Source organism: Neomonachus schauinslandi, chromosome 5 (genome assembly GCF_002201575.2).
Source record: "Neomonachus schauinslandi chromosome 5, ASM220157v2, whole genome shotgun sequence".
Lineage (NCBI taxonomy): Eukaryota > Metazoa > Chordata > Mammalia > Carnivora > Phocidae > Neomonachus > Neomonachus schauinslandi.
The window spans coordinates 166,639,290-166,664,131 of record NC_058407.1 but is presented as its reverse complement, the minus strand read 5'-3'; the positions used below and the strand labels follow the sequence as shown (position 1 = coordinate 166,664,131).

The window sequence follows — 24,842 nt, the reverse complement described above, 5'->3', positions numbered from 1 at the left end:
CCTCGGGGATGAGTTCGCCCTTCCCAAGCCCTCAGGCCCCTCCCTGACATGCTCCCACCCCGTTTCCCCCTCCTCGGCCTGGGGTGGGCCTCTCCTCTCTTTCATCCCCGCCTGCCCCCTCCCCCGACCGACGACCACCCGGGAGGAGTCCCAGGCGCTACCCGCCCGGCCCCGGCCTCCCTCCGCGTGCTCTGCCCACCCGGGGCTCGCACTGGGGCCATCCCTTATCCTGTCTATCCGGCCGGGAAGAAAGAGGGGCTGGGGAAGCCGCAGCCCTGGGTCCGAGCTGCCCGCTCAGCTCTATGACCTTGAGCCGGGGGCTACGTGCCAGGCCTCAGTTTCCCCGTCTTTACAATTGGGAGCTGGGTAGTTGACCCCCGTTATTGGTGGTTGGGGGCCCGCATGGGCAGAGCAGAGATAAGCCTCCAGGGAACTGTCGGCAGTATCGGGGGGGGGGGGGGCCCCCCCCCCGGGGGGGGCCCCCACCCCCTCTCCCTGCACCAAACCCAGTGCCTGCCATCAGTCTTGGCTGGGAGGATGACTCTCATCCTAGTCTCCTCTTCAGCCCCTTTCCCCTTCCTGGGGCCCAAGGATTGGGTTGCAGGATGGTTAGGGCATGAAGACTGCCAAGACTCCCTCCTTGGGGGGTCCCCTTCCTGGGGTTTCCCCAGCAGCCATCACAGAGGCTCACCTGGTCCAATGCAGGTCCCATTTATGCCAGCCCCTCCAGCCCTGCCCTTCCCTAGGGCTCCTGTCAGCCCTCCCCCAGGCCCCTGAAGGCCTACTTGGGGCAAGGGCCCATCTCACTGTCACCTCTGCCTTTTGGTCCCTGCATCCTCATGGAGGGCCAGACTGTGGCCTGGGAGCCTGACTGTATGACCAGGCTTGCCCTCGTCAGGACTCAGTCTCCCGATCTGTACAATGGGGAGGAGCAGGTTTGAGAGATCCTCCAGGACCCACCCAGCTCCAAGGATACCAGGCCCCTGGAATGACTAAGCATGCCTAATGGCCGGCTTGAGGAGGTGCCAGGCATCCCCAGAGCAGGTGTCTGGGAGTGCCCAGCTCTGCAGCCCTAGGCCCCCATAGGCCAAGGCATAGCTGGGACTCAGATGAGGCCAGCACCTCTGGGCTTCCTGCCTTTCTCCTCCTATGGGGGCTTCAGCTCTGGATACACCAACCCAGCCCTGTCCAGTCCCTGCCCTTTGAAGAGTTCCTCTTCCTGGACGGGCAGGGGAGGAAAGGGACTGTGACAAGAGTGTCACCTGCTGCCTTATCTCTAAATCCTGCTGCTTTCTTTCTCCCAATTGACTTTGCCAGACAGGAGTCGACCCAGAAGAATGCTCCTGCTGGAGATTGGACGTCCGCTCCTCCTCTTCAGTTTACGGATAGGGAAACTGAGGCCCACAGAGGCTTCGCAAGTTAGCCCAGGTCTCAGCAAGACTCTCAGACCGACGTCCTTTCTCCTTCTGCTAGGCACAGTGCCTAGGTGCTCTGTGTGTGTGCACGAGGATGTGCAGGTCCACGTGGGGTGGGCAGAGCAGGCTGGGCCTGCACCAGACCGCGCCTCCGGAGAGCGAATCCTGACCCCCTGTGTCCTTGCAGGAAGTGAGTTGCCCGTGTGTGCGAGCTGCGGCCAGAGGATCTATGACGGCCAGTACCTCCAGGCCCTGAATGCGGACTGGCACGCAGACTGCTTCAGGTAGGGCACGCTGGCCGGGGTGGGGGTGCCCTAAGCAAGGCCTGCCAGCGACAAAAGGCTGGGTCAGCGGTCTGGGGGACCTGGCTAGTCCCTCTGGTGCCGTCATCTCTGGTTGTGACTTCCAGCAAGTCCGTGGCCTCAGTTTCCCCACCTGTAAAAATGAGGCATTTGGACTAGAAGGTCCCCAAGGGCCTTTCTGTTCTGTCATCCTAGATCTCTAAGGAGAGGAGGGGGGAGACCTGCATTTCCACCGGTATTACTGAGGCCTACTGGCTCCTAGGCAGGGGGAGGCCGTGGAGGGCAGCGTGCTCCAGAGAAGGAAGGAAGATACAACCCAGGCCCCACTGTGAGCATGCACAGCCCAGTAGGGCCAGCCTTAGAGAGCTAACTCCAAGTGTCAGGGCTGTGGCCAGCCACAGGGAGACCCAAAGGTGGCCCAGCCACCCAGTAGGACCATCCTGAGAGGCAGGTGCAGGGGATGGCCTTAGAGTTAGCAGCACGGCCAGAACCGGGCTCTCAGAGACGTGAGATTTCCTGCATGGAGAAGTGTGGCAGGAAGCAGTTCCAGGCAACGGGCCTGGCAGGTGCCAAGGGTGCCGGGGTGACAGGGCAGGGCCAGTCAGCGAACAGCGGAGTTGAGGTGGGAAGGCATGGACCACCAGCTAAAGGGGTTTATTTTAGGCAGTGGGAACCTCTGGCAAGGTTTGTTTGTTTTCCTTTAAGAACATCGTCCAACATTTTCTGCGATGCAGGAAGGGCCAGGCACCCTGCTAAGGACTTTGTCTAGTAGATTTTGTGTTGTCTCCATTACTGGGGACACAGAGGTTAATTCTCTTGACCAAAGTCACACAGCCAGCGAGGGAAGTGAACACACAGCGCCCACCCTGGCTGGTGAGGCCAGAAGAGAGGCAGGTGCCAGGCCCGGGGCTCCCAGTCAGGCGTTCACAAGGAGGCCTTCAGGGACAAAGAGGGCTCTGGATAGGCGGAGACAGCCACACGCCCCGAGACAGACACGGGAAGAGCTCATCTGGTTGGAAAAGAGCGAGCGGAGGAGGCAAGGTTGGGATCAATTTGTGAAATGACCCCGAGGCCAAGATAAGGACCTTCCAAGGTCAGTAGGGAGTCAGCCGAGGGTTTGCAGAAAGCAGGGGAGGGACGTGGGCGGAAGTGCTATTGAAAAATGCCATCCCAGTGGGCAGATGGCGGTGACTTGGCAGGGAAGGGACTGTCACAGTAGTTCAGGGATCTGAGCTCATAAGGCCTGACCTAGGACAGTGACTACAAATGGACAGAGGGGACAGTTCTGGCCAGTAGTCATATTAGCCGCTGTTAATCGGGCGCTCTTAACGTTCCCCTTGACCCTGAATGACACAGGTTGGAACTGTGCCGGTCTCCTTATATGCAGATTTTTTACAGTACGATACCATAAATGTCTTTTTTTTATGAATTTTTTAATAACATTCTCTAGCTTACTTTGCTGTATGAACACAGTAGGTACTACGTATAACACACAAAATACGTGTAAATTGGCTGTTGATGTTACGGGGAAGGCTTCCGGTCAACAGGAGGCCATGAGTAGTTAAGTTTGGGGGAGCTGAAAGTTGCCTGTGGGTTTGTGGCTATGTGGGGGTCGGTGCCCCTAACTCCTGCATTGTTCGAGGGCCAACTGGAATTCATTAAGCCTTCACCGTAACCCTGTGAGGTACCATGACTTGTGCAATTTACATGCAAGCACGGGCTGGAGCCTGTGTTGGCCTCGCTCCCAAGTCACCGCAGAGGTGAAGAGGTGAGGGGTGCGGGAGCAGGGACTGGGGAACAGCAGGGGGAGCATCTGGAGTCGTCTGGGCTTTTGCCCTGGCTGCTGGGGAGGATGGCACTCCTTCAGCTCTCCTGGAGTTGGGGACCAGGTTGATGCTGAGCTGTGCCCAGCCACGTCGCGTTGAAGTGCAGCGGGCCATCCAGCATGGCAGTGCCCGGCCCCTGAGCTGGTGAGGTGGCCTGAGACCTGTCAGAGGTGGGAAGGCTGGAGAGGCAGCTCCCTGGGGCCAGGATGCTGAGATGGTGGACGGATTGCAGGATGGGGCCAAGAGGAACCGGGAAGAACTTTGGGGGCCCCGGTGCTGAGGGCGGGGAGGGAGGTGGAATTTAGGGAGACACGGGGGGAAGGCCGGGAATGCGGCGACAGAAGCCACAGCAGGGAAGCGGGGGGGGGGGGGGGGGGGGGAAAGGATCTAGCGTTGGAGGCGGTCCCTGCCCTGTGACCAGGAGACAAGTAGGGCCCCGGGTCAGGGCAGTAGGCAGAAGGCTGTGCCGCCGTCCCGGGTGTGATGGGGGTACAGGGGAGGCTCCCACAGTGAGAGGGGGCCCACCGGCAGTAAGAGCCACGGCGTCCACATTCTGGCCTCCACAAGTGCTCCTGGCCCCGTGGTGTGCGGTTCTCCCAAAAGCCCCCAAATCTCAGCCAGGCCGACAGTGTCCTTACCCCCGTGACCGTTAGGAGGCACTGTCTGGGGGGAGTCACTGCTTGCCCAGGCCCCATGGCCACCTGGCAGCCGGGCTCTGGACTCTACTTGCTTTGCCCCTCAGAGCCTCTCGGTGCCATGACATGGGGCTGGCACTGGCTCCCGGGGCCCCGAGTTCCTCGCAATGGGCGAGTTGAGAAGGCACCCGGCCTGCCTCTGGCATTAGCACAGGGGGTCACTGTCACCACCACAGGGCCCGCTGCTTCCTCAGTTCTGCCTGTCCCACCCCCTGTGGGCCCCGCCTCTCGGCAGGTCGCGGCCAGGCTGTGAGTGGTCCGAGCTTGGCTCTGGTCCAGCTGCTGGCCGGGGAGCTTCCTTCTCAGAAGCCACAGCACACTGGCCTGGGGCCGCTGGTGACATCTCCCCGGAGGCAGGGTGGGCTGGGCCCCCGGTGAGGAGGGGTGAGCGGGCAGCGGGCACAGGGTTCAGAGCCTGGGCCGGGGTGTGGTCTCCCCCTCTCTGGGGGACCTTTCAGGCAGGGAGGACAGACCGTCCACGGAAGTCAACCTCTGTTCCCTTGGGAGCAGCACCGGAAGAAGCAGCTGCTTTGGAGCTTGTCCCTGTCCCCAGAGAGTCCGGAGCCTCCGGTGCCTTTGTCCAACCGGAGGCCGAGGGGCCTGGAGGGCGCTCTCTCAGGTGTACAGGGCTGAGGGCGGAGCGCGGACCACCTCCTCCCTGCCTGCACCAGAGCAGAGCCCAGGCAGAAGGCCCCCCAACGGCTTCCTGTTGTGGGCCCAGACCAAGTCCTCCTCAGCCACAGGCTGCGTCCTCCTCCCCTGCAGTGTGGCCACGCTGGCCCCACCCTCTGCAGCCTCCAATCCTGAGGGCCTGGAGTAGGGGGGAAGCAGCTGGCCCGGCCACCCCAGCGCTGCCCCCCTGCTGCAAGGGATGCTGGCCCTAAGAAGAAGCCACTTCCTCAGAGGAGCCAAGTAAGTCCAGAGGCCCCCCCCACCCCCAAACTGGCCCAGACCTCAGGCAGGGCTCCTGGTGTGAGGGCCCCCTGGGGCCGGAGGCCACCGTGTGGGGCAGACCTACCTGGGACGGGGCTGCTCTGGGGGCAGGAGAACTGAAACTCCTTGGTCACTGTTGGCCGCCTGTTAGGAGAAGCAGGCCGGCCGCTGCTGAGACTTCTGGCCCTGTTGTCCGGTCTCCCGGCGAAGCTGGTCATCCAGCTGTTCTTCCTTCGCCCCTGGTTTCCAGGGATGTGGCCCTGGCTAGAGGGCATCCCTGGGAGGGATGGACCTGTCACTGCGGAGCTGGCCACTGCCTCCCCAGTGCAGCCCTCAGTCCCCGAGCCTGGCTCCGTGCCTGCCTGGCCCTGGGCCGTCTCTGCACACCCTCAGTGCTTGCTGCTCCTCCCTTGACATCCCTGCTGGGGGCAGCAGCATGTGTGGGGGCGCCCCTGAGAGCCCCACCTGCCTCCTCTGGCTGGGGGCCGGATATGGGCCTGAGAGGTGAAGGGACGGACAGGGACAGGGGCTCCTCAGTGTCTTCCACACGCAGAGGTACACTGAGGCCCTGAGTGCCGGCACCAAGCTGCTCTGTGAGCCTGGGCTGGATCCCCCGTCTGAGATGGAGGCCCAGCCGGCTGTGCCCCCCCGGGAGCGGTTCTGGGGTGCTGGGGGTGGGACCTGCTCCAGGTGCAGTGTTCTCCGGGAACCACTTCCATTCTCTCTGGGTCCAGCATTTGTGGCTGGCTGGCATGGGACCTCAGCCCTCGGGGTGATGGCAGAGGCTGGCGGTGCAGGGGCATCCCACCCGGGTGACTGAGCAGGCTTCAAGGAAGCAGTGACCCGGGAGCCTGCTGCGCTCCCCCAGCCCGTGGGGGAGTCTGCGCCCCGGTCGTCCAGGGCTGCTGCAGTGGGGAATGTTTGTGCGGGATGCGGGGGTAGGAGTTTGCAGGCTGGAGAAGAGCATTCTCTTCCCCCAGAGGAAGGCGAGCTGCGCCGGAGCCCCCAGCAGCCCACCCACCCAGAGGCAGACGGGGGCCCTGCTGCCCGCAGCCTGGCAGCCAGCAGTGAGGGGGAGATTTCTTTGGGGACACTGCTGTGACGTGCTGTCTAGCCAGTGGAAGGGCAAAGTGAATCACTCACTGATGGCACAGGGTGCTCGGGCGGCGGGGGAGCCTCCCCAAGGTCACGGTGTGGTGCGAGCGCCCACCTCTTGGCGGAGCCGGCTCCTCGGCCGTGCACCTTCCCGCCAGGTTAGAGGCCCCTGAGGGCGTGCGCTAGGGATCCCCCTCTTCCTGGGCGGCCGCCTTACTTGCCCCTTCGCCCACCCCGCAGTGAGATGCGCGCCCCCTAAGGGTGCCCCGGGGCTGGGGCCGCGTGTGCGGGGGCAGGAAGGGCTGAGGATGACGTCATGGCTCGGGGCCAGCGTGGCTTCCGCTGCCTCCTCTCACATCCCTGGGCGGTCTCCGGAGGCCCGCCCTGCCCCACTCGCACCTTTCATAGGGAGAGCTCATCGGAGCCCCCCCCCCCTCCTGGATGCACCCCCACCCCGGTGCATCCGAACCCGGGCATTTTGTGCCTTCTCCTCCCCAGCCCCCAGCCCCCGGCTGTGGTCCCCCGCCCCTCCCCTCAGGCTCCCAGACAATGGGGAACTGGCTGGATCCTCTTAAAGGGACAGTGTCCCACCAGCACTCTTGGCTGCCTTCCTCTTGTCCTCTTCATCCCCAGTTCCTAAAGAGCATCAGTGAGTGCCGTCAGTGCAACCACCCGTGTGCTGGCTGCAGAGGCTGAGGGTGCCCTGGCTGCTGGGCACCGGGCAGTCTCACTCAGGCCCCGGTCTTTGCCGCCCTCCCCTCTGCTGGATTGTTTCCTAACTGGGCGCGAGCTCTGAGCCTGGTACCAAGTCCCTGCCTGACCTTGGCATATGACCCAGAGTGCTCAGACAGCAGCGCAGTCGGGCAGATTCTCTGCTCACTGTGTATTCTGGCCCAGACGATTGTATGCAGCCAGGACCCCTCCTCAAAACCCAGTGTGGCCCGTGCCCCTGCCGGCTGGCTCCCAGGGGGCATCGTGCATTTCTGCATTTGCTCATCCTGACTTAGCTGAGCTGCTGGTCCCCATCCAACTCACTCTTGGGTGGAAGGAAGCCAGGCATGTAGATCTAGGTCCTGGCCTGTGCGATAACACAGAAGGAAGCAGGTGCATCATTTCGCCGCAGCTCCCTTCAGGGGCCCCAGCCCGGCCTCTCCCGCAGCCCCTCCCGACAGGGCAGGGGGTCCTGGCCTTGATGACCTCACACCTGGGTGTTCTGCATGCACTGCTCCTCTGAGGGCGGGTGCAGGCGCTGGGGCCCTGGTTGAGCTGGGGTGAGCAGGGCCGGGCCGAGCCCCCTTCTTGGGGCTGCAGCACCCAAGGGCTGGATAAGGTCTAGGAAACAAGGAGATCCTCTGTCTTCACTGATCCTGGCTGGTGTCTGCTGAGCCACATTCCTGCCTTATATTGTAGTAGAACAGGGAGTAGCTCTGCTCTCGGTCTGTGGCCTCCGTCACGTGACCTTGGGCATTTAGAGCCTCCAGAGTTCATCTGCCTCGAGGTGGCCAGTGTGGATTAAGTACATTTGGCCAAGACGGTGGGCAGGTGCCAGCATTTGGTAGCTCTTCACAGCTCCACCGGGTCACTGCCATCTGCATCAGCCCCACCCGCGTCCTAGGCACGCAGGTTCCATCCCCCCCCTTCCACCACACTGGCAAGCAAGAGCAAGTCGTTTGTCTTCCCTGGGCCGTCTGCCATGCCTGACAAGGGACAGGGGCTCAGATGTGAAGAGCATCTCTCACCCGGGGAGTGGCAGGTCGGCCAGATGATCGGGTGCGGTGGGTGGTCGTGCAGGCTGTGCACTGCGCAGAGGCTTCCAGCTGCGGGGCCAAGAGAGGCTGAAGCCATCCCGGACTCCACCTGCTAAACCCTGGGCCCCAGCACAGGCTTCTTCTGCCCGAGGGAGGCACATCTTTTTCTAGTTCTTACAGAGGCACCTGCTGTGGGGAAAGGGGCTGGGCCAGACTAAGTCCCTGTGCCTCTTGCACCCAGGTGTTGTGAGTGCAGTGCCTCCCTCTCGCACCAGTACTACGAGAAGGATGGGCAGCTCTTCTGCAAGAGGGACTACTGGGCCCGCTATGGAGAGTCCTGCCACGGGTGCTCGGAGCACATCACCAAGGGGCTGGTCATGGTAAGCGCCCCGCCCCACTCACACCCCACACCTGGTACAGGCATATGTGTGTCCTCACGGGTTTCCCCTACCCCGGCTCTCTTCGGTTCTCCTTTTCACTGGCTCGGACTACCCCCTGCCTTCTGAGCCCATTGGTCTGTCTGTGTGTCTCTGGAACCAGCATCCTAGAGCTGGTCAGCCAGGCCCCCAAAGTTGGCTTGGAGCTGCCCTTCCGAGAGGAGGCTGAGGGGAGGAGCTGTGGGGACTGAAGGGGTTGCTAAGCCGGGTTGTCCCTGCCACCCCCCTGCCAGGTGGCCGGCGAGCTGAAATACCACCCCGAGTGCTTCATCTGCCTCACGTGCGGGACGTTCATCGGTGACGGGGACACCTACACACTGGTGGAGCACTCCAAGCTGTACTGGTGAGTGTGCGGGCCCCCTCCTAACCTGGGGTGCCCACCCCGTCCTGGGTCTTCCACACCGGGGTCCTTTCCCTTCCCGCGTGGGGCAGGTGTTAATAGAAGTTCGGTGTAGAAGTCACTGAGAAATGACACGGTTGTCACACTGAGAACTCCCGCCTCACACGCCCGCTCTCCCGTGTCATGGAGGTGTGGTTCTGGCATGCACCCCGCAAGTTCAGACCCAGTCCCCAACTAGCCCCACGTTCAACGGTTCCCACAACCCCTCAAGTTTGAGAATTCACTAAGCGACTCCGAGAACTCAGGAAAGCCCCATACTTAGGATTACAGGGGTTTTTATAAAGGGCGCAGATCCCTTTTTATGAGGGCCAGCCAGCAGAAGTGACACCAAGAGCAAAGTCTGGGAGGAGGTCCCCAAATGTGGAGCTTCCATGCACTGCCCCCTGCCGCTATGGAATCAGCACATGTGACACCCCCACCTGCCCTGGCATCACCAGAGTTTTTATTGGGGTTTCATTATGTAGGCACCATTGATTGAATCATTGGGCGCATGATTGAACTTAATCTTCAGCCACCCCCCCCCCCCCCCCCCCCCCCCGTCCCCACCCCCCCTCCTCCAAGGTCGTAAGGCTGGGTCACAGGCCCCACCCCTCATCTAATCCCATGGTTGGTTCTTTCTGGTGATTGGCCCCCATCCTGCGTCCCCTGTTAACACAAGCTCAGGTATTCCAAGGATTTAGAGCCTCTTTCCCAGGAACCAGGACAAAGACCAGACAAATTTCTTTGTTATACAGTGCTGATAAAGCTGGATGCCCCGGGCGGCATGGCTTAGTCCCAAATGGGCTTTTAATGACTTCCTCCTGAACTGGATTTATCCACAGGCCTTTTTCTGGCCAGCTTACAGCATGACAGGAATAGAGGTGCCCAGAATGACTGAGCTCCAGAGAGCGGTAGGGGTTGGGCTGGATGTGCTCAGTTCCTGTTCCAGGCCTAGTGGGCAGCTACGACCCTCCTTCGCGGGGAGCCGGAAGCGGGGGTGGGGAGGAGAGAAGAGCCAGGGGCTGGGAGATGGGGGGAGTGGTGATGCTGGTGATTGTCCTGACACTCTTTTCTTCCCCCTCTGTGGGTCCCTACCACCTGTGGCCCTTGCAGTGGACACTGCTACTACCAGACCGTGGTGACCCCTGTCATCGAGCAGATCCTGCCCGACTCCCCCGGCTCCCGCCTGCCCCACACAGTTACCCTAGTATCCATCCCAGCCTCAGCTCATGGCAAACGTGGCCTCTCAGTCTCCATCGACCCCCCACACGGCCCACCAGGCTGCAGCACAGAGCACTCCCACACCGTCCGCGTCCAGGGGTGAGTGTGGCTGTGGCCATGGGTGCTGGGGGCGGGGGGGGGGTGGACTCTAGGGCTGGGCAAGCATCTGGGCACCAATAGAACCTGGCTCTGACAACCTGGTGTGCCACATCCCTGGTCCAGTCATTCTTTTAAAAACTATGACAGGTGTTAGATAAAATATTTAAAACTTCTTTAATCCATGTATAACCCAACAAGAAAGAGGAGTAACCAGGTCAAGGATAATTGATGCAGGAAGCCTAGGAGCGTCAGCAGAACCAGGGAAGACAGCCATGCCCTGAGGCAAATCGAAAATGAATGAACCTAAGCTTCAGTTTTTAAGTCCTTTCGTGGCTGGGCCTCTCGAAGCCCGGGCCTCTCGAAGCCCTGACCTGCTCGAGGAAGCCGGTCCTGCATTAGAGAATCCCTCCTCCATTAGGCTGAGATCCCAGAGGGCTCTCAGGGTGAGGATGAATGAGAAACAGACCACACCTTCCATCAGTCCCCCACTCCCAGAACTGAAAGATAAACTGATTTGAGCCTGAATGGAAGGGAGGGGGACTCTCCCCTGAGAATACATAAACTTGGGTTTGCAGACCAAATTTATATGCCTAGATGGCTCAAAAACCCCCAAGTCACAACTGTAAAAGTTTCAAGTACTTCCCAATTGGCAGTGGTTCCCAGTCCCTGACAGAATCAGATGCAGATTTTTTTCATTGAATTTACTGAGCTAAGCGTCCCAAGGAAGATGGGCAATTCAGTGAAAAATCACTGAATGCATAAGGAAACAAGGCTCACTATGAGCGAGAGCCAGCAGAAACAACAGGAAGTAGAACCAGACCTACAGAACCTCCAGAGACTGGAATGATTGGAAACGATGTAAAATAATTACACTCAGTATGTTGTAATCAATAAGAGATGTTTGGAAAAAATAAGTAAAGAGCAAACAGATTTGGAAAAGAACCAAACAGAACCCCTAGAAACGAAATAATGGAAACCTCAGTACGAGGGTTTAACAGCAGAGTAGGGCTCTAAACTACCTAAGGGAGAAGCAGAAACAACAAAAGGATGAAAGCCGTGAAAGAGAGATTAGGACCCATGGAGGACAGAGGTTAGGACACATGGAGGCCATTTGGCGTCCCAGGAGAAGCACGAGATGGTGGGAGGGAGGCGGTATTTGAAGATACAGTGGCCATAGAGAATAGACAAATCATCTTCAAAGGGGGGGCAGCTGATTTCTCAACAGTAACAGTGGAAGCTGGAAATAAGCGAAATGATGTGTTCAGTGCCCTGAGCAAAAAATAACCATCAGCCTAAGATTCATTCTGTCCTTGATGAAAATACTCTTCCAGAAAGGGAGAGAAATAAAAACATGTTCAGGCAGACCAGATTCAGGGAACCAGGATTGGATGTGAGCAGGTCATCCCTAACGAAGGTTCTAAAGGGTGTAGAAAAGGTTTGAAACACAAGAAGGAAGGCAGGTAAAGGAGCCAGCCCAGTGGCCAGCACGCTGTGTGACGCTGAGTCAGCACCCCCTGTCCTCTCTGGGCTTTAGTGTCTTCGTCTGTACAGGGAGGAAGTTGGGCACCTTGGAGCCTTCTAAGATCTCTCCTGGGCTTTGATGGACTCCTTCAGAAGTAGCTTTAAACGTCCCCCAAGTGGGCATGCGAGCCAAGCGCCAGCTTCCATGGGGTCCCGCACACGCCTCTCCCACAGCTGTCCGGTCCCAGCTCCAAGGCGAGGCACTGGTCAGGAGGGGAGGCGGTGCCGGGGACGGATGCAAGGCCGGCAGCTACCTCGGATACACAAGCGGACAGACAGACTGGGAGAGAGACGGGGGGAACTCCCAGACCAGCTGCTCTCTCGAAACTAGGCAGGATTTTGGAAACAAAAAGCCAACAGCACCTCCTCCCTGCCTCCCTAGCTGGATGGGCATGCTCACCAGCCTGCATCTGCTGGCCCAGCAATTTCGGCCCAGAGCACGCCCCTCGGAGGAGCGGCCCAGCCTGCCCAGAGGCTGCTGACCAGATTCACTTGTTCATTTTGAACGAGTCTTCGTGGACCGCTTTTCTTCTTGTCGATAGCGGCATCTGAAGGAAAGTTTAAATTCCCTCTGTGCCCCAGCCCCCTGCCACCTTAACAGGAGACTGAGGGGAGGCAGGGAGGCTAAGGAATATACTTGGAAGACCGTACCCACGAGAAGCCTGTATCGACGAAAGATACTCACTGTTTTTCAACCTTTTATCTGGAAATTTTCAAATTTACAGGAAATTTCCCAAAATAAGTACACTGAATACCTGCCCACCCTTCACCTATGTTCACCAATTTTAACTTTTTTTTTTTTTTGCCACATTTCGGGTATGTGTGTTTCCTCGTACATGTACATATCTGTATGTTTGTATGATTTCTTTATATTTACACGTATGGGTATGTACACGTTGCTGTTATTTACCAAGTCACTTTGAGAGTATGTTACAGGTGCTGTTGACCCTCCCCACCAAATACTTCACACATTCTTCTAAAAACAAGGGCATTCTCCTACATGATTTTCAGTTGTGTCTTACAGTGCAGTTATGACGTTGAAGAAATTTAACACTAACGTATACTTCAATCCAGCACAGAGTCCACATTCACATTTTGCCAGTTTTCTCAACACCATCCTTTATGGCCATTTCCCTCCATCCAGGATCTAGTCCCTGACCTTACATGGCATCGAACCCTTGTGTCCCCTTCAGTCTCTTTGAATCTGTGATAGGTCCTCAGCTTTTCGTTGTCCTTCATGACCTTGACATTTACGAAGAGCACGGGCTGATAAGTAGAATGCCCCCCCCAGCTGGGTTCGGCTGCTGCATCCGCTTTGTCGGATTCAGGTTATGCATTCTGACTTGCTGCGGCATTCATGATGCCGTGTCCTTCCTGCATCCTCCGACCGGACCCACGAAGTCAATAAAGCATGCCCTTTATTGGGGATGTCGCCTTTGTTTACTTGGTTAAAGTACAGTCAGTTGTCTGCTGTCCAGGGTATTGTTTTTCCCTTTGAAACATAATCAATAAGTCATTTGTGAGATTTGAATCTGTAAATACCCTGCCCCCGGCAGCCTGTCCCCACGTGGTTTTAGCATCCGTGGTGGATTCTTAGCTGTATCACTTAACTTCTGCAATGGTTGCATGGTGATGACTGCCCAACTCTCTTCTTCCTTTCGCACAAATGACCTGCCTTTCCAGGGAAAGGCAGAGCTTCCCCCCCCCCCCCCCCCCCCCCCCCCCGGGGGAAAACCCCTCTTTGGGGGGGAATTTTTTTTAAAACTTTTTTTTTTTTTTTTTTTTTTTTTGAGAGAGCGAGTACACACACGAGGAGGGGAGAGGGGCCGAGGGAGAGAGAGAAAATCCCAAACAGCCTTCACGCTCAGCTCAGAGCCGACGTGGGGCTCGATCTCACGACCCTGAGGTCATGCACGACCTGAGCCGAAACCAAGAATCAGACGCTTAACCGACTGCGCCACGCAGGTGCCCCCTTATGAAACCTTTTTCTTAAAGTCCCCGGTCTCCTTTCTGTTCCACTCCCTACCCGTTCCCCATCTCAGGGCAGAGACAAAGTAAACATCCCTTAAGAAGCTTTCGTGAAGACAAAGTGAAAACAAGGTAACCAAGGAGTTCAAAGAAGCAAGTAAAGTTGGCAAATTGGCCATCCCACGGGTTCGAGAAGGGTGCCATCCTGTCTCTAGCCTGCAGCTGTGGCGAGGGTGGGCTGCTAGCCCTGTAATGCTGACTCTGGAGGAGTGGAAGGAAGCCTTAGCCTCATCTTGTGGGGCCAGTTTGGGAATCTGGAAGCCAAAGGATCCAGACCCTCTGAGGACTCATCTCGTGCCGCTTGTCTGCCTGAAACACACCGGGCAGTTGGAAGGCTCGGTCTGTCCTCTGTGGCAGAGACCACACTCTGCCCAGCGGGAGCCCCTGAGCCTCCAGGATGGAGCAGCAAAGACCACTTCTCTCCACTTTCACACCCACAGCCGACATCCGTAATCAATGACAGAATTCTTCCCCACCAAACCAGAACTCCAGATTCTAGACCAGTGCCATCTGTCAGGGCATGCAACATAGAAATTAATTTGCCTCCACACCCCGATCTGATCCCCTCGGCCTTGGCTTCCTGTCAAGGCTCCAGGGGATGGGCGGGCAGGGGCCTGACCACTACTGTCTCTACGCACAGGGTGGACCCAGGCTGCATGAGCCCAGATGTGAAGAATTCCATCCATGTCGGAGACCGGATCCTGGAAATCAATGGCACACCCATCCGGAATGTGCCCCTGGATGAGGTATGGGTCCCGAGTCTGGTGAGCAGCATTGGAGTGCCTTCACGCCTGACTCCTCCCCCCCCCCACCTTGGACTCACCTGTTTGTGCATCCGCTCTCCCCAGATTGACCTGCTGATCCAGGAGACCAGCCGCCTGCTCCAGCTAACTCTTGAGCACGACCCCCACGACACGCTGGGCCATGGGCCGGGGCCTGAGCCCAGCCCCCTGGCCTCCCCAACTCTTACTCCCAGCGGGGAACTGGGCAGCTCTCCCCGGCAGAAGCCTGTCTTGTAAGTCAGCGCCGTGCCTTGTTGTATCCAGATACTTCCACGGACGCCGGGCCTCAGGGGGCTGGGGCCTGGTCCTTGCTCTCCAGGAGCTCCCAGTCTGGTGGGCGAGTCAGCCTTGCAGGAAAGCAGGCCAGCAGGGGGTGCAGAGGGCTAAGACGGGGTCATGAGAGGTGGGAAAGCAGGGGACCCAGCTTCCCCGGCTGGGGGTTACAGAGCGCTCCCAGGGTGGACCGGCGCCCTGGCTTCAAGGAACAGCAGGCAGGTAGCTCAGGACGATGGGAGCATCGAATGTCGTTGGGAAGGGGTGGGCCCCCTAAAGGGCGTGTTTCAGAGACCACTCTGGTCCCCTGTGCACAAGGGTGCCCAAGCCGAGAGATGGCTCACGGGCCGTTGCGGGGTCCAGGCAGGAGGTGCCAGGGACCCCATACTCTCTTGAAGGGAGGGGGAGCATAAGGAAGAAACCCAGAGGCAGCCTGATCCTCGCTCCACTCACCGTGAGGCCTGCTCAGGACTCCGGGCAAAGATTTTTGGAGGATACCTTCCGGGGAAATCGCGTTTACTCTAAGGAACAGTGGTGGTGAAGGCCTGTAGTTGCTCCTTGCATGCGTTTGTCAGGAGTTCTAGCTGCCCTGTGGAGCCAGCTACACGGCCGGCCTACGGCCTCCTGGCCAGGCTGTCTGTCTCCGCACCCTAGGGCCTGGCACCTGAATGCTGGGAGACAAAGCATCTGACCTGGGCTACCAGGCAGAGAAGGCCAAGGGTGGACGGTCCTGCGGAGGCCACCTGCAGGATGGCAGGCCTAGGGCACGGCTCTGGGTGCTGGTGTCAGGATGGGGCGAGAGCCTTACGACCGCCCAGGAGATCCGCCCTGTGCCACGCTGTCCCGCACCGCGGTGGGGGTGCTGATTGTACGTGGACTGGCGTGGATGGGAGCGTGGCAGGCAGGAGGAAGGGGTTAGGGCTGCTGGTGCCCAGCTGCCCTGTAGACACTGAGCACAGCGTGTGCCTCCCCAGGAGGAGCTACAGCATCGACAGGTCTCCGGGTGCTGGCTCACTGGGCTCCCCAGCCTCCCAGCGCAAGGACCTGGGGCGCTCCGAATCCCTGCGCGTGGTCTGCCGGCCACACCGCATCTTCCGGCCATCGGACCTCATCCATGGGGAGGTGCTGGGCAAGGGCTGCTTCGGCCAGGCCATCAAGGTACGAGGTGGGCCTGCGCAGGGGTGGGGCCGGAAGTGGGAGCGGGGGACGGTGCAGGTGAGACCCTTCAGTCCTCCTGCCTCCCTCCACTGCCTCCAGGAACCCACAGTGGAAGGGGCACCCGGCTTCCAGACTCCCTAGCGCATACTCTTGCCCCTCTGGGCTTCCCGGAGCTGGTTAGGGGGAGGGGACTGCCCTCAGAGAGACCCCAAACCTTATGTGGAGGACGTGGTTGGAAGGTGGGGGGGTGGGAGGGTGACCCAGGCTGATCCAGAAGGCTCCCTCCCCGGGGGCCCTGTACTGAGCCTGAGGCCAACCCCTCATGGCCCCTCCACTGCTCACCCCCTCCCATGCTCCCCCAGTAGAGACCTAAGCCCTTCCCTCGCTCTGATGTCCCCTGGCTGTGACCAGGCTGGAAGGTTCAGGATCATACAGAAGGTGCCCATCAGGCCCTGTGCCTGGTCCCCTTCCCAGGGGGTGGGGGAGATAAGTCCTTGGCAGAGCCACCATTCAACCTCCAGGAGACCGCCCAGCAGAGCAGAGGACAGAGAGCTGGGCCCTGGGTCGGTGGTCCTGGACCTGAGCCCCAGCCACCGCCTGCCCTCCTGCTGGGTGACCTTGGACGCTCTCGGCAGCCTCCTGAGGCCCCACTGCCTCATCTGTGAGGAAATCAATAAGTCCTGCCCCTCGGGGGCTGGGGGCATCACCTGAAATGCCCACGAAGAGCTTCAAGCCTGGTGTGTCCGTCTCCCCCGCAGTTTGGGGGTGCGGCTAGGGCCTCCTGCAAGGCAGGCAGAGAGCAGAGCCTCTGTTGGTACTGAGTCGCCGTGCCTCGGTGTCCCCACAACAGGTGACGCACCGGGAGACGGGCGAGGTGATGGTGATGAAGGAGCTGATCCGGTTCGACGAAGAGACCCAGAGGACATTCCTCAAGGAGGTCAGTGAGCAGAACTGCCACCCCCTCAATGGAGAGGGGTGACACAGGGTTCCGGGAGGATGGGACGCTCGAGCCACACACTGGAAGAAGAGAGAGTCTCTCGCCAGGAGAGCGAGAGGGGCAAGGGCATCGCTGGGGGTGGGCGCGGCGCACGCAGACCACACGGTGGCCGGCAGGTGTGGCGTGGGCCGGGCGGGCAGGGACTCGTCCACCTTCGGGACCGGTGGTGGCCTCTGGCGGGGCAGCGGAGGGAGAAAGAGACTGGGGCACAGCCCCCGGCCTAGCCTGTCTGCACCCCACCAGGTGAAGGTCATGAGATGCCTGGAGCACCCCAATGTGCTCAAGTTCATCGGGGTACTCTATAAGGACAAGAGGCTCAACTTCATCACGGAGTACATCAAGGGGGGCACCCTCCGGGGCATCATCAAGAGCATGGTGAGTGCCCGGGCAGAGGCCCCACCTGCTGCCCCGTCCCCGCCACCAGCACTGTGGGCCCTGGTCAGGCAGCTGCTCTCTCGGCCCCCTCGGCCCCTTCAGCGGGCTTGGCCTCCGGTCTCCAGGGCCCTCCAAACCCTGATTCTGAATCAGACAGGGAGCGACCAAGTCCCAATTAAAGCTCACGTCCAGAGAGGGCAGCAGCTTCGCCGAGGGGACACACAGGCTGTTTCGGGGTGGCCGCCCTGTGGACCCCCGGCCTGGCCCAGAGCAGCCAGACCCAGCCTTACCTGCCACGGGGTGGAACACCTCAGGAAAGGCACCTTTGTTACCTCTCCTCTGGGAGCTTTTTTACTATTTACTATGTTCTGCAAAATTCGGAACTTTGTTGAAGGCCTTGGAGAAAAATTGCAAATGCAAACTGAGAACGTATTTGGGGAGGAGCTTGTAAGCACCTGGTACTCTCGGACGGTGCCCCATCTCGGCATCCCCCTGAGCCCAAGCGCTCCTGTTCCCTTCCTGCACCCCAGATGCCTCCTTCCCTCAGGCTGGGTCCCTGCAGGCCCCTAAGGTGCGACTTCTCAGAAAGAATTCTGTGGTCAAGTACAATTTGGAAACGCCGGGCTACACCCTCTTGGGCGTCCTCACTGCACTCTGGTCTTTTATATGCTCTGATGTCCTCAGCCCCCACTTGAGGTCTCCGGTGGGGGTGGGGGGATGGGGTGAGAGAACCAGGCGTCTCCCCAGATGAACTGAGCCCAGAGCCCTACTCACTAGTGCTCAGTAGGCGCTCTCATTGGCCCCGTCTGTCTCTGCCCGTATAGGAAAATAGGTGCAGATTTTCTAAAAACCTGAAAGAATGGGATTGTGTTGAAGATAGAGGGTTTTTTCCCCCCAAAGAGCTGGATCGGGAGCTACAGAGGAGTATCCCCCACTTTATGTTTGAAATCACGTACTGGAAAATGACGTTTTTGAGTTAATCCACTCACACCCCTTAGATGCGGACAGGTGTGGGGGCAAGAGAGAGTTGGGGGGTGGGGGTCATTGGACTCTCCGGGACACCTGCTGCCTTGGCTTCTCTCTGCCCCAACCGTTCTGCCACCGTGACCCCGTTGGCCCATCCTGGCCCCTTCTCTCCTGCCCCCTCAGGACAGCCAGTACCCGTGGAGTCAGAGGGTGAGCTTTGCCAAGGACATCGCTTCAGGGATGGTGAGTAGGCTTGGGGAGGGGGTGGGAGGGGGTGGGGGCTGGGTGATCTGCCCCCGCTTATGAAAAGATTCTGTCCCACTAACCTAAAACTTGACGAGGAAGTCAGAGACGGAAGCTATCAGGAAGCTCTGAGAAAGAGCAGGGGGATCAGATGGGGGTGGGAAGAGCACCCCTCACTAGCCCGATTGGGGCAGCCTCTGGGGAGCCAGGGCTGGGCTGGGCCGGGACCCCTCAGCACAGCGGCCTCCTGACCTCCATGCCCCCTGCCCCCAGGCCTACCTTCACTCCATGAACATCATCCACCGGGACCTCAACTCCCACAACTGCCTCGTCCGAGAGGTGAGCCGCCTGGGCCCGGGGAGGGAGACCGCAGGAGGCCTGCCCCGCACACTCCTAGCCTCGGGGGCCCTTTCGGGGACCGGGGTCCTGGCTCGCCCCCTCCATTCCTCCTCGGGCCGTGCGGAAGTAGTGCTAGAAGGCAGACGGACCCGGCTCAGCCATTTACTTGGACTGTGGCTCCAGCCCTCTGAGCCGTCAGCATCCCAGGTTGTTAGGAGGCTCTGAGAAACGGATAAAGGAGAAAGTGACGGGTCATCTGTGATGGCTCGTGAGCGTGGCGTTGCCAGAACAGTCCACGGCAGGGCGGCCAGGCCTACCGCACGCCGCAGGAACCCTGCAGGCCTGGAGCAGGGCCTGGGCCGGCCTCTGAGAGGCTCTAGGGCCACATACTGAAGTGGGGAAGTGCGGGGTGGCGGGGGGAGGGCGGCGAGCCCAGGGTCTGAAGGGTGGGGATGGAGGGGACCATAGGCTGTCCACAGGAGGCAGCGGGGGGTGGCCGACCATGCCCAGCTGGAGAGGTAGGACACGCACATCACAGAGAACCACAGACTGGATGGCTTGGAACGACTGAAATGCACTCGCAGGGTTCAGGAAGCAAAAGGTCCTGAACCAAGGTGTTGACAAGGTGGGCTCCTTCTAGAGGCTCTGAGGGAGAATCTGTGCCATGCTTCCCTCCCGGCTTCTGGAGGCTCCTGGTGCCGCTTGGCATTCCTTGGCCGGCAGCCACGTCATTGCAGCCTCTGCCTGAGTCTCCCCGCCGTGTGTTCTCTTCTTACAAAGACAGCAGGCACTGGATTTAGGACCCCCCCCCCCCCCCGATCTAGTATAACCTCATCTGAACTAGTAGTATCTGCAAAAGTCCTGTTTCCGAATACAGTCACTTTGAGAATCTAAGTGGACATGAATTTGGAGAAGGAGACTCTTCGTCGCACTACAGGCAGGTTGAAACCAGGCCTGGAGGAAGAAGTTTCTCCAGGCAGGCTTTTGCCAAACGAATTCAGTACAGGAAGTGTTTCAGGCCTGGCGGTATGACAGGAAGCAGTGAGTTGGTCACCCTGGAGTCGGCGGGGCAGGGGGTGGGGGCGGGTGTCTCAGCCCACTGGGAATTTCCAGGAGGCTCTGGGGGCTCGCGGGCTCAGAAAGCAATGGGGGGAAAGCAGTGGGCGGTGAGCACAGACAGGTGGGCGAGGCTCGAGCCCTCTCACACTGCTCCTGCTGGCGATGAGCGTCACCGCAGGGCTGAGCCCATGTGGTGTGCGAGGCCGGGAAAGGGTGACCTGTCACAGCTTCCACTCTGCAGCAGGGGGCAACCCCTGAGAATCTGATGAGAGTTGTGAGCTCCCCCCCCAACCCCCGCATCCCCAGAATCCATCTCTGCACAAACCAAAACCTCTGCCTACCATTTGTGGCCTCTGAGAATCCGGTGGTCACCCTTGGCTGGTCTCCCTGGAGCTGTCTCCCATAGCAGGGTCTGGGCCCTACCGTACCATTAGTCCCTGGGGGACTCTTCAAAAGTGGAGGCCCTCAGAGGGATGGGGCAGGAATCAGCGCTAGAACAGTCCTGGCAGACCCCGCGCATGCTCAGCCCCTTCCATCTGCTGTCTTTGTAGTTTTCTCTAGGCAGCTGTCCGCGTTGGTGTCACTCCCAGAGGCGACAGAGTCCTTCCCTTCAGAGTGAGCCTGGTCCTAAGCCCTGCCTGGCTGGGGCCCTGCCGCCTCCACCTCTGTGCCCACTCCTCAGTGTCCGGGCACCGTGGCCAATCCTGGGGCTGGCACGTTAGCGGACCTCCCCAGCCCCCTGACTTGGCACCAGTGCCCCAGGGTTCCCTGCCTGCCCCCTGGCCTTCAGGGGGGCCCCCTCCCTGATTGTCCCATCTTGCAGGGGACACACAGCCGTCAGCATCTCCACTCCGCGGGGTTCCGGGCCTAGAGGGGCTCCTGCAAACTGAAAACAGTGGAGCTGACCAGCTGGATGGCCTTGGGCAACTTTCTTAACTTTTCTGGGCCTGAGTAATATCATGTGTAAAGTGGGTATAAAAACAACATGCACCTCCCCAGACTGTTGGAGGGAGGAGTAAGAGAGAAAGCTGTCCGGGGCCAAGCAGAGGACCTGGGTCTTGAATGAGAACCACCACCTCCCTCGCACAGCCGGGAGGCCCCGGCGCCCTGATGGGGTGGACACAGTACTCCCAGACCCCCAGGTGTCCGAGGCGTGTCCTCGGAGCCGTCTGCGGATCGGGCCCGACTAGGCGTGGGGTGCGGAGGTGGTGCCAGGAGCCTGTCTCAGTGAGGCCCCGCTTCCTTGTCACGTCAGAACAAGAACGTGGTGGTGGCTGACTTCGGGCTGGCCCGGCTCATGGTGGAAGAGAAGACACAGCCCGAAGACCTGCGAAGCCTCAAGAAGCCGGACCGCAAAAAGCGATACACGGTGGTGGGCAACCCCTACTGGATGGCGCCCGAGATGATCAATGGTGAGTGGGCCGGCCCGCCCGTCACATCTGTCCAGGCCCAGCAGGTCCAGGCAGGTCTGCGGCCCCCCCAGTCCCCAGCCCCCGCCTCCTTCTCGGCTCCCTCCTTGGGTCCTGTGACTCCTTTCCTGTCCCGCTGTACCAAATCACCACCCGCTTGCCTTAAAAACCAAATTACCACCTAGTCCTGGGAGTGGGAAGTCAGCGTCGGTCTCGCCGGCCTGAAGTCAGGTGTCGGCTGGGCTGGGCTCCTTCTGGAGGCTCAAGGGGAGAACGTGTTTCCCTTCTAGCCTCTAAAGGCTGTCTCCATTCCTTGTGAGGCCCCTGCCTCCGACGAAGGCTAGGACCCTGGCACCTTCTCTGACCTCTGTGTCCATTGTCAGGTCTCCTTCCGTGTCTGCCTCCCTCATAAGGACCTTTGTGGTTGTATCGTCCTCTGTCCATTTCCAGATCCTGAACCTAATCACACCGGCAAGTCCCATGCAAGGCGACATCTTCACGGGGCCCAGGGAGTAGGTGGTGGACAGCCTGGCCTGCCCGGGGCTTCTCTCCCACTCCATTTCTTTTTCATCAGGCCCCTCACCCAGTGACCCACATTTGGCCCAGACGGTGCGCTATAAAGCCCCCGTCTGGGCAGGTGCACACACGGGGTCAGGGCGGGCAGGGCCGGGGGCATCTCGGCACCAGCCCCACCCAGAGTTAACATAACCGCTGACTTAACCTGCAAAATGGGGCTCCCTGCTTTTAGCGGGGGCTGTGAGGCTCAGCTAAGGTTTGTAAACTAGTCAGAATCTGACACGTGAGAGCAGCCGTACAGGTTGTTTTTAATGTCCCACGGTAGATGGTCTTATTCCCTACGTCACAGCTGAAGAACCTGAGGCTCAGGGTCTGTGCCCATCCCTGGGGCTGCCATCAGCAGATTTCCACCAACTGGGCAGTTTAAAACAACAGAAATGTATTCTCTCATAGTTCTGGAAGCCAGAAGTCGGAAATCCAGGAGAGCCGTGCTCCTTCCAGGGATCTGAGGGGAGAACCCACTCCTTGCTGCTTCTAGCTGCCGGTGGCGGTCTCGGGCTCGTGGCCCCCGCCGCCTCTCCCATGTCTCCTCCTCCTCAGTCTCTCTTAGGACACTTGTAGTGGTGCTTGGCGCCTGCCCAGATAATCCAGGATTCTCTCATTTCGAGATCCTTAGCGATCATATTGGCAAAAACTTTTTTTCAATAAATGGTCACACGTCCCAGGGGTTTGACATGGATATTTTTCAAGGCCACCACATGGTCCATGACTTGCTTGGAGTCACAGCTGGTCAGTGGCCGAGCTGGGCCTGGAACCCCCTGCCCAGGGCTCTCATCCTCATCCCCCAAAGGTTTGCTCAGACCTGGTGGGGTCAGGGGGGTGAGGGGGCAGAGTCTAAGCCCTGGGCCCTTGGAGGCTGCTGGCCTCCGCCTCCTGGCCTCGGCCGGCGGGCCACCGATCCAGCCTCACCTGCTGACAGCCGGTCTCTTCACCCAGGCCGCAGCTATGACGAGAAGGTGGATGTGTTTTCCTTTGGAATCGTCCTGTGCGAGGTAGGTCCAGGGGCGGGCGGCAGTTGGCATGAGGCTTGGTGGCTCCTGTCCACTCCCGGGCTGCAGGCTGCAAGTCTGCAGGGGCCCCAGGTTGGGGGGGGAGCTCCTGGGAACAGGGCTGCCCACAGCAACCTGCACCCCTGGGGGACGTGGTGGTCAGGCGGGTGCCAGATCAAGTGTGACCTGTTCCCAGCCCCAGGGACCCCTCCCCCGCCCCCCACCCCCGTGGGTAACTGCTGGGCCTTGTGCGGGACAGATCATTGGGCGGGTGAATGCGGATCCCGACTACCTGCCCCGCACCATGGACTTTGGCCTCAATGTGCGAGGCTTCCTGGACCGTTACTGCCCCCCAAACTGTCCACCGAGCTTTTTCCCCATCACCGTGCACTGCTGTGATCTGGACCCTGAGAAGAGGTAAGTGCGGTCGGGGCTCCGCCGGGAGCAGCCCTAGGGGTGGGGCCGGTCCCCCCCCCGCGGAGCAGAACCCACCACCCCACCCACGCGTCACCCCAGGCCCTCCTTCGTGAAGCTGGAGCAGTGGCTGGAGACCCTCCGCATGCACTTGGCCGGCCACCTGCCACTGGGCCCGCAGCTAGAGCAGCTGGACAGGGGCTTCTGGGAGACCTACCGGCGCGGCGAGAGCGGACTGCCTGCCCACCCCGAGGTCCCCGACTGAGCCCCGGCCGCCCCCGTCCCCACCGCCGGCACCCACTCTTCTGCGGGTCGTGGCCGGCTGTGGAGCCCTCGGCCAGGCAGCAGGCGCCCAGACTCCTCCCCCAGTGCCAGGCCCCGACTGGCCTCCTCCGTCCCAGGGGCCATGGCCCCTGCCCCATCTCTGCCCCTGGCCCCAGAGCTGGCCTGGCTGCATACACACCATCACCTCGCCCTGCCTTACCTCTGTCTTGGTGGGGCCAACCCCTCTCGCTTCTCCTCGCATGAGCTGGAGGGCCCGCGTGAGTCCCGCCCCATCCTGCACCCCGCCACCCCCAGCCGTCCCATGCACACCCCATTTGTCCGCAGCCCCTCTGAGGCCGGGCTGGTAGACAGCCTTGGCCCGGGCCCACTGACGGCTGGGTACGTAGGGGAGGGCGCGGGGTGGGGGAGAGGCCGCATTGCTGGGGTGCGTCAGCCCCCCGGCGGGGTGTCTCAGTAGCCACAGGTATTGATAATTACCCAAACCCCCAAACACAGAGAGGTCTGCCCCTGTGGAACGGAAGTCCCCGGTCGCTTAGCCACAGGCCTCTCTTGCTTTGGGTCTCCATTTCTTTCTTGAAGCCACTTTAGTGAGAAGCAGGTACCAGGCCTCAGGGTGAAGGGAGGGTCCGCTGGGGGAGAAGGGAGTCGCGTCCCTGGGTCAGAGCTGCCGGGAGGAGCCACAGAGGGACGCTGGGCCGAGCGACGAGGCAGGTGTCCACCAGCATCCCAACCCCCGCAGTTCATCTCAGTACCCCTCCCGGGCTTCTCCCCCAGGCTCCCCCCGCCACCCATGGCCCTCTGTCCTCTGGGTTCTTTCTGTGTAATCTATTTTTTAAGAAGAATTTGTATTATTTTTTCATACGGCTGCAGCAGCTGCTGTCGGGGGGCTTGGGGTTTTATTTTTCTGGCGGGCGGGGGTGGGGGGGCCATTTTGTCACTTTGCCTCAGTTGAGCGTCTAGGAAGTATTAAAACTGTGAAGCCTTCTCAGTGCACTTTGAACCTGGAAAACAATCCAAACAGGCCCATGGGACTACGAGTCCGGGAGGTGGGACGCGTCCCCTCCGTCCAGGAGTCGTGATGTCTAAAGAACAAAACCCAGACTCAGAACAATAAAGTAAATTCCATACTCCCCACCCAGATTCCCCGTTGCCATGTGTGTCTGGGGCCCCCGAGGATCCAGGAACGAGAGCGGCACTTTGTGACTAGAAGCCCGATGGGAAGACAAGAGTGGAGGGCAGGTGGGGACAGGCGCAGGGCGGCGGGGGTGGGGGACCGCC

At 60.0% G+C, this 24,842-nt stretch overlaps 1 protein-coding gene across 1 annotated transcript; it reads left to right on the top strand.

Moving 5' to 3' along the window:
• Positions 1-998: 998 nt before the first annotated feature.
• LIMK1 (LIM domain kinase 1) lies at positions 999-23,754 on the top strand. The gene is made up of 16 exons (XM_021700410.1): positions 999-1,044; positions 1,603-1,699; positions 8,256-8,394; positions 8,685-8,794; positions 9,944-10,150; positions 14,340-14,445; positions 14,548-14,714; positions 15,729-15,912; positions 16,763-16,849; positions 17,153-17,284; positions 18,434-18,493; positions 18,767-18,832; positions 21,147-21,303; positions 22,813-22,868; positions 23,125-23,282; positions 23,382-23,754. The coding sequence occupies exons 1-16, from the start codon at positions 999-1,001 to the stop codon at positions 23,542-23,544; spliced, it is 1,935 nt and encodes a 644-aa protein (XP_021556085.1). The 3' UTR covers positions 23,545-23,754.
• The last annotated feature ends 1,088 nt before the right edge of the window (positions 23,755-24,842 follow it).

Bases quoted from the DNA above. Each gene is read 5' to 3' on its own strand.
- LIMK1 (XM_021700410.1), top strand. From the start codon at position 999: ATGCCTAATGGCCGGCTTGAGGAGGTGCCAGGCATCCCCAGAGCAG. The intron at 15,913-16,762 runs GTACGAGGTGGG...TCCCCACAACAG, and splicing joins GCTTCGGCCAGGCCATCAAG to GTGACGCACCGGGAGACGGG. The intron at 16,850-17,152 runs GTCAGTGAGCAG...GCACCCCACCAG, and splicing joins AGAGGACATTCCTCAAGGAG to GTGAAGGTCATGAGATGCCT.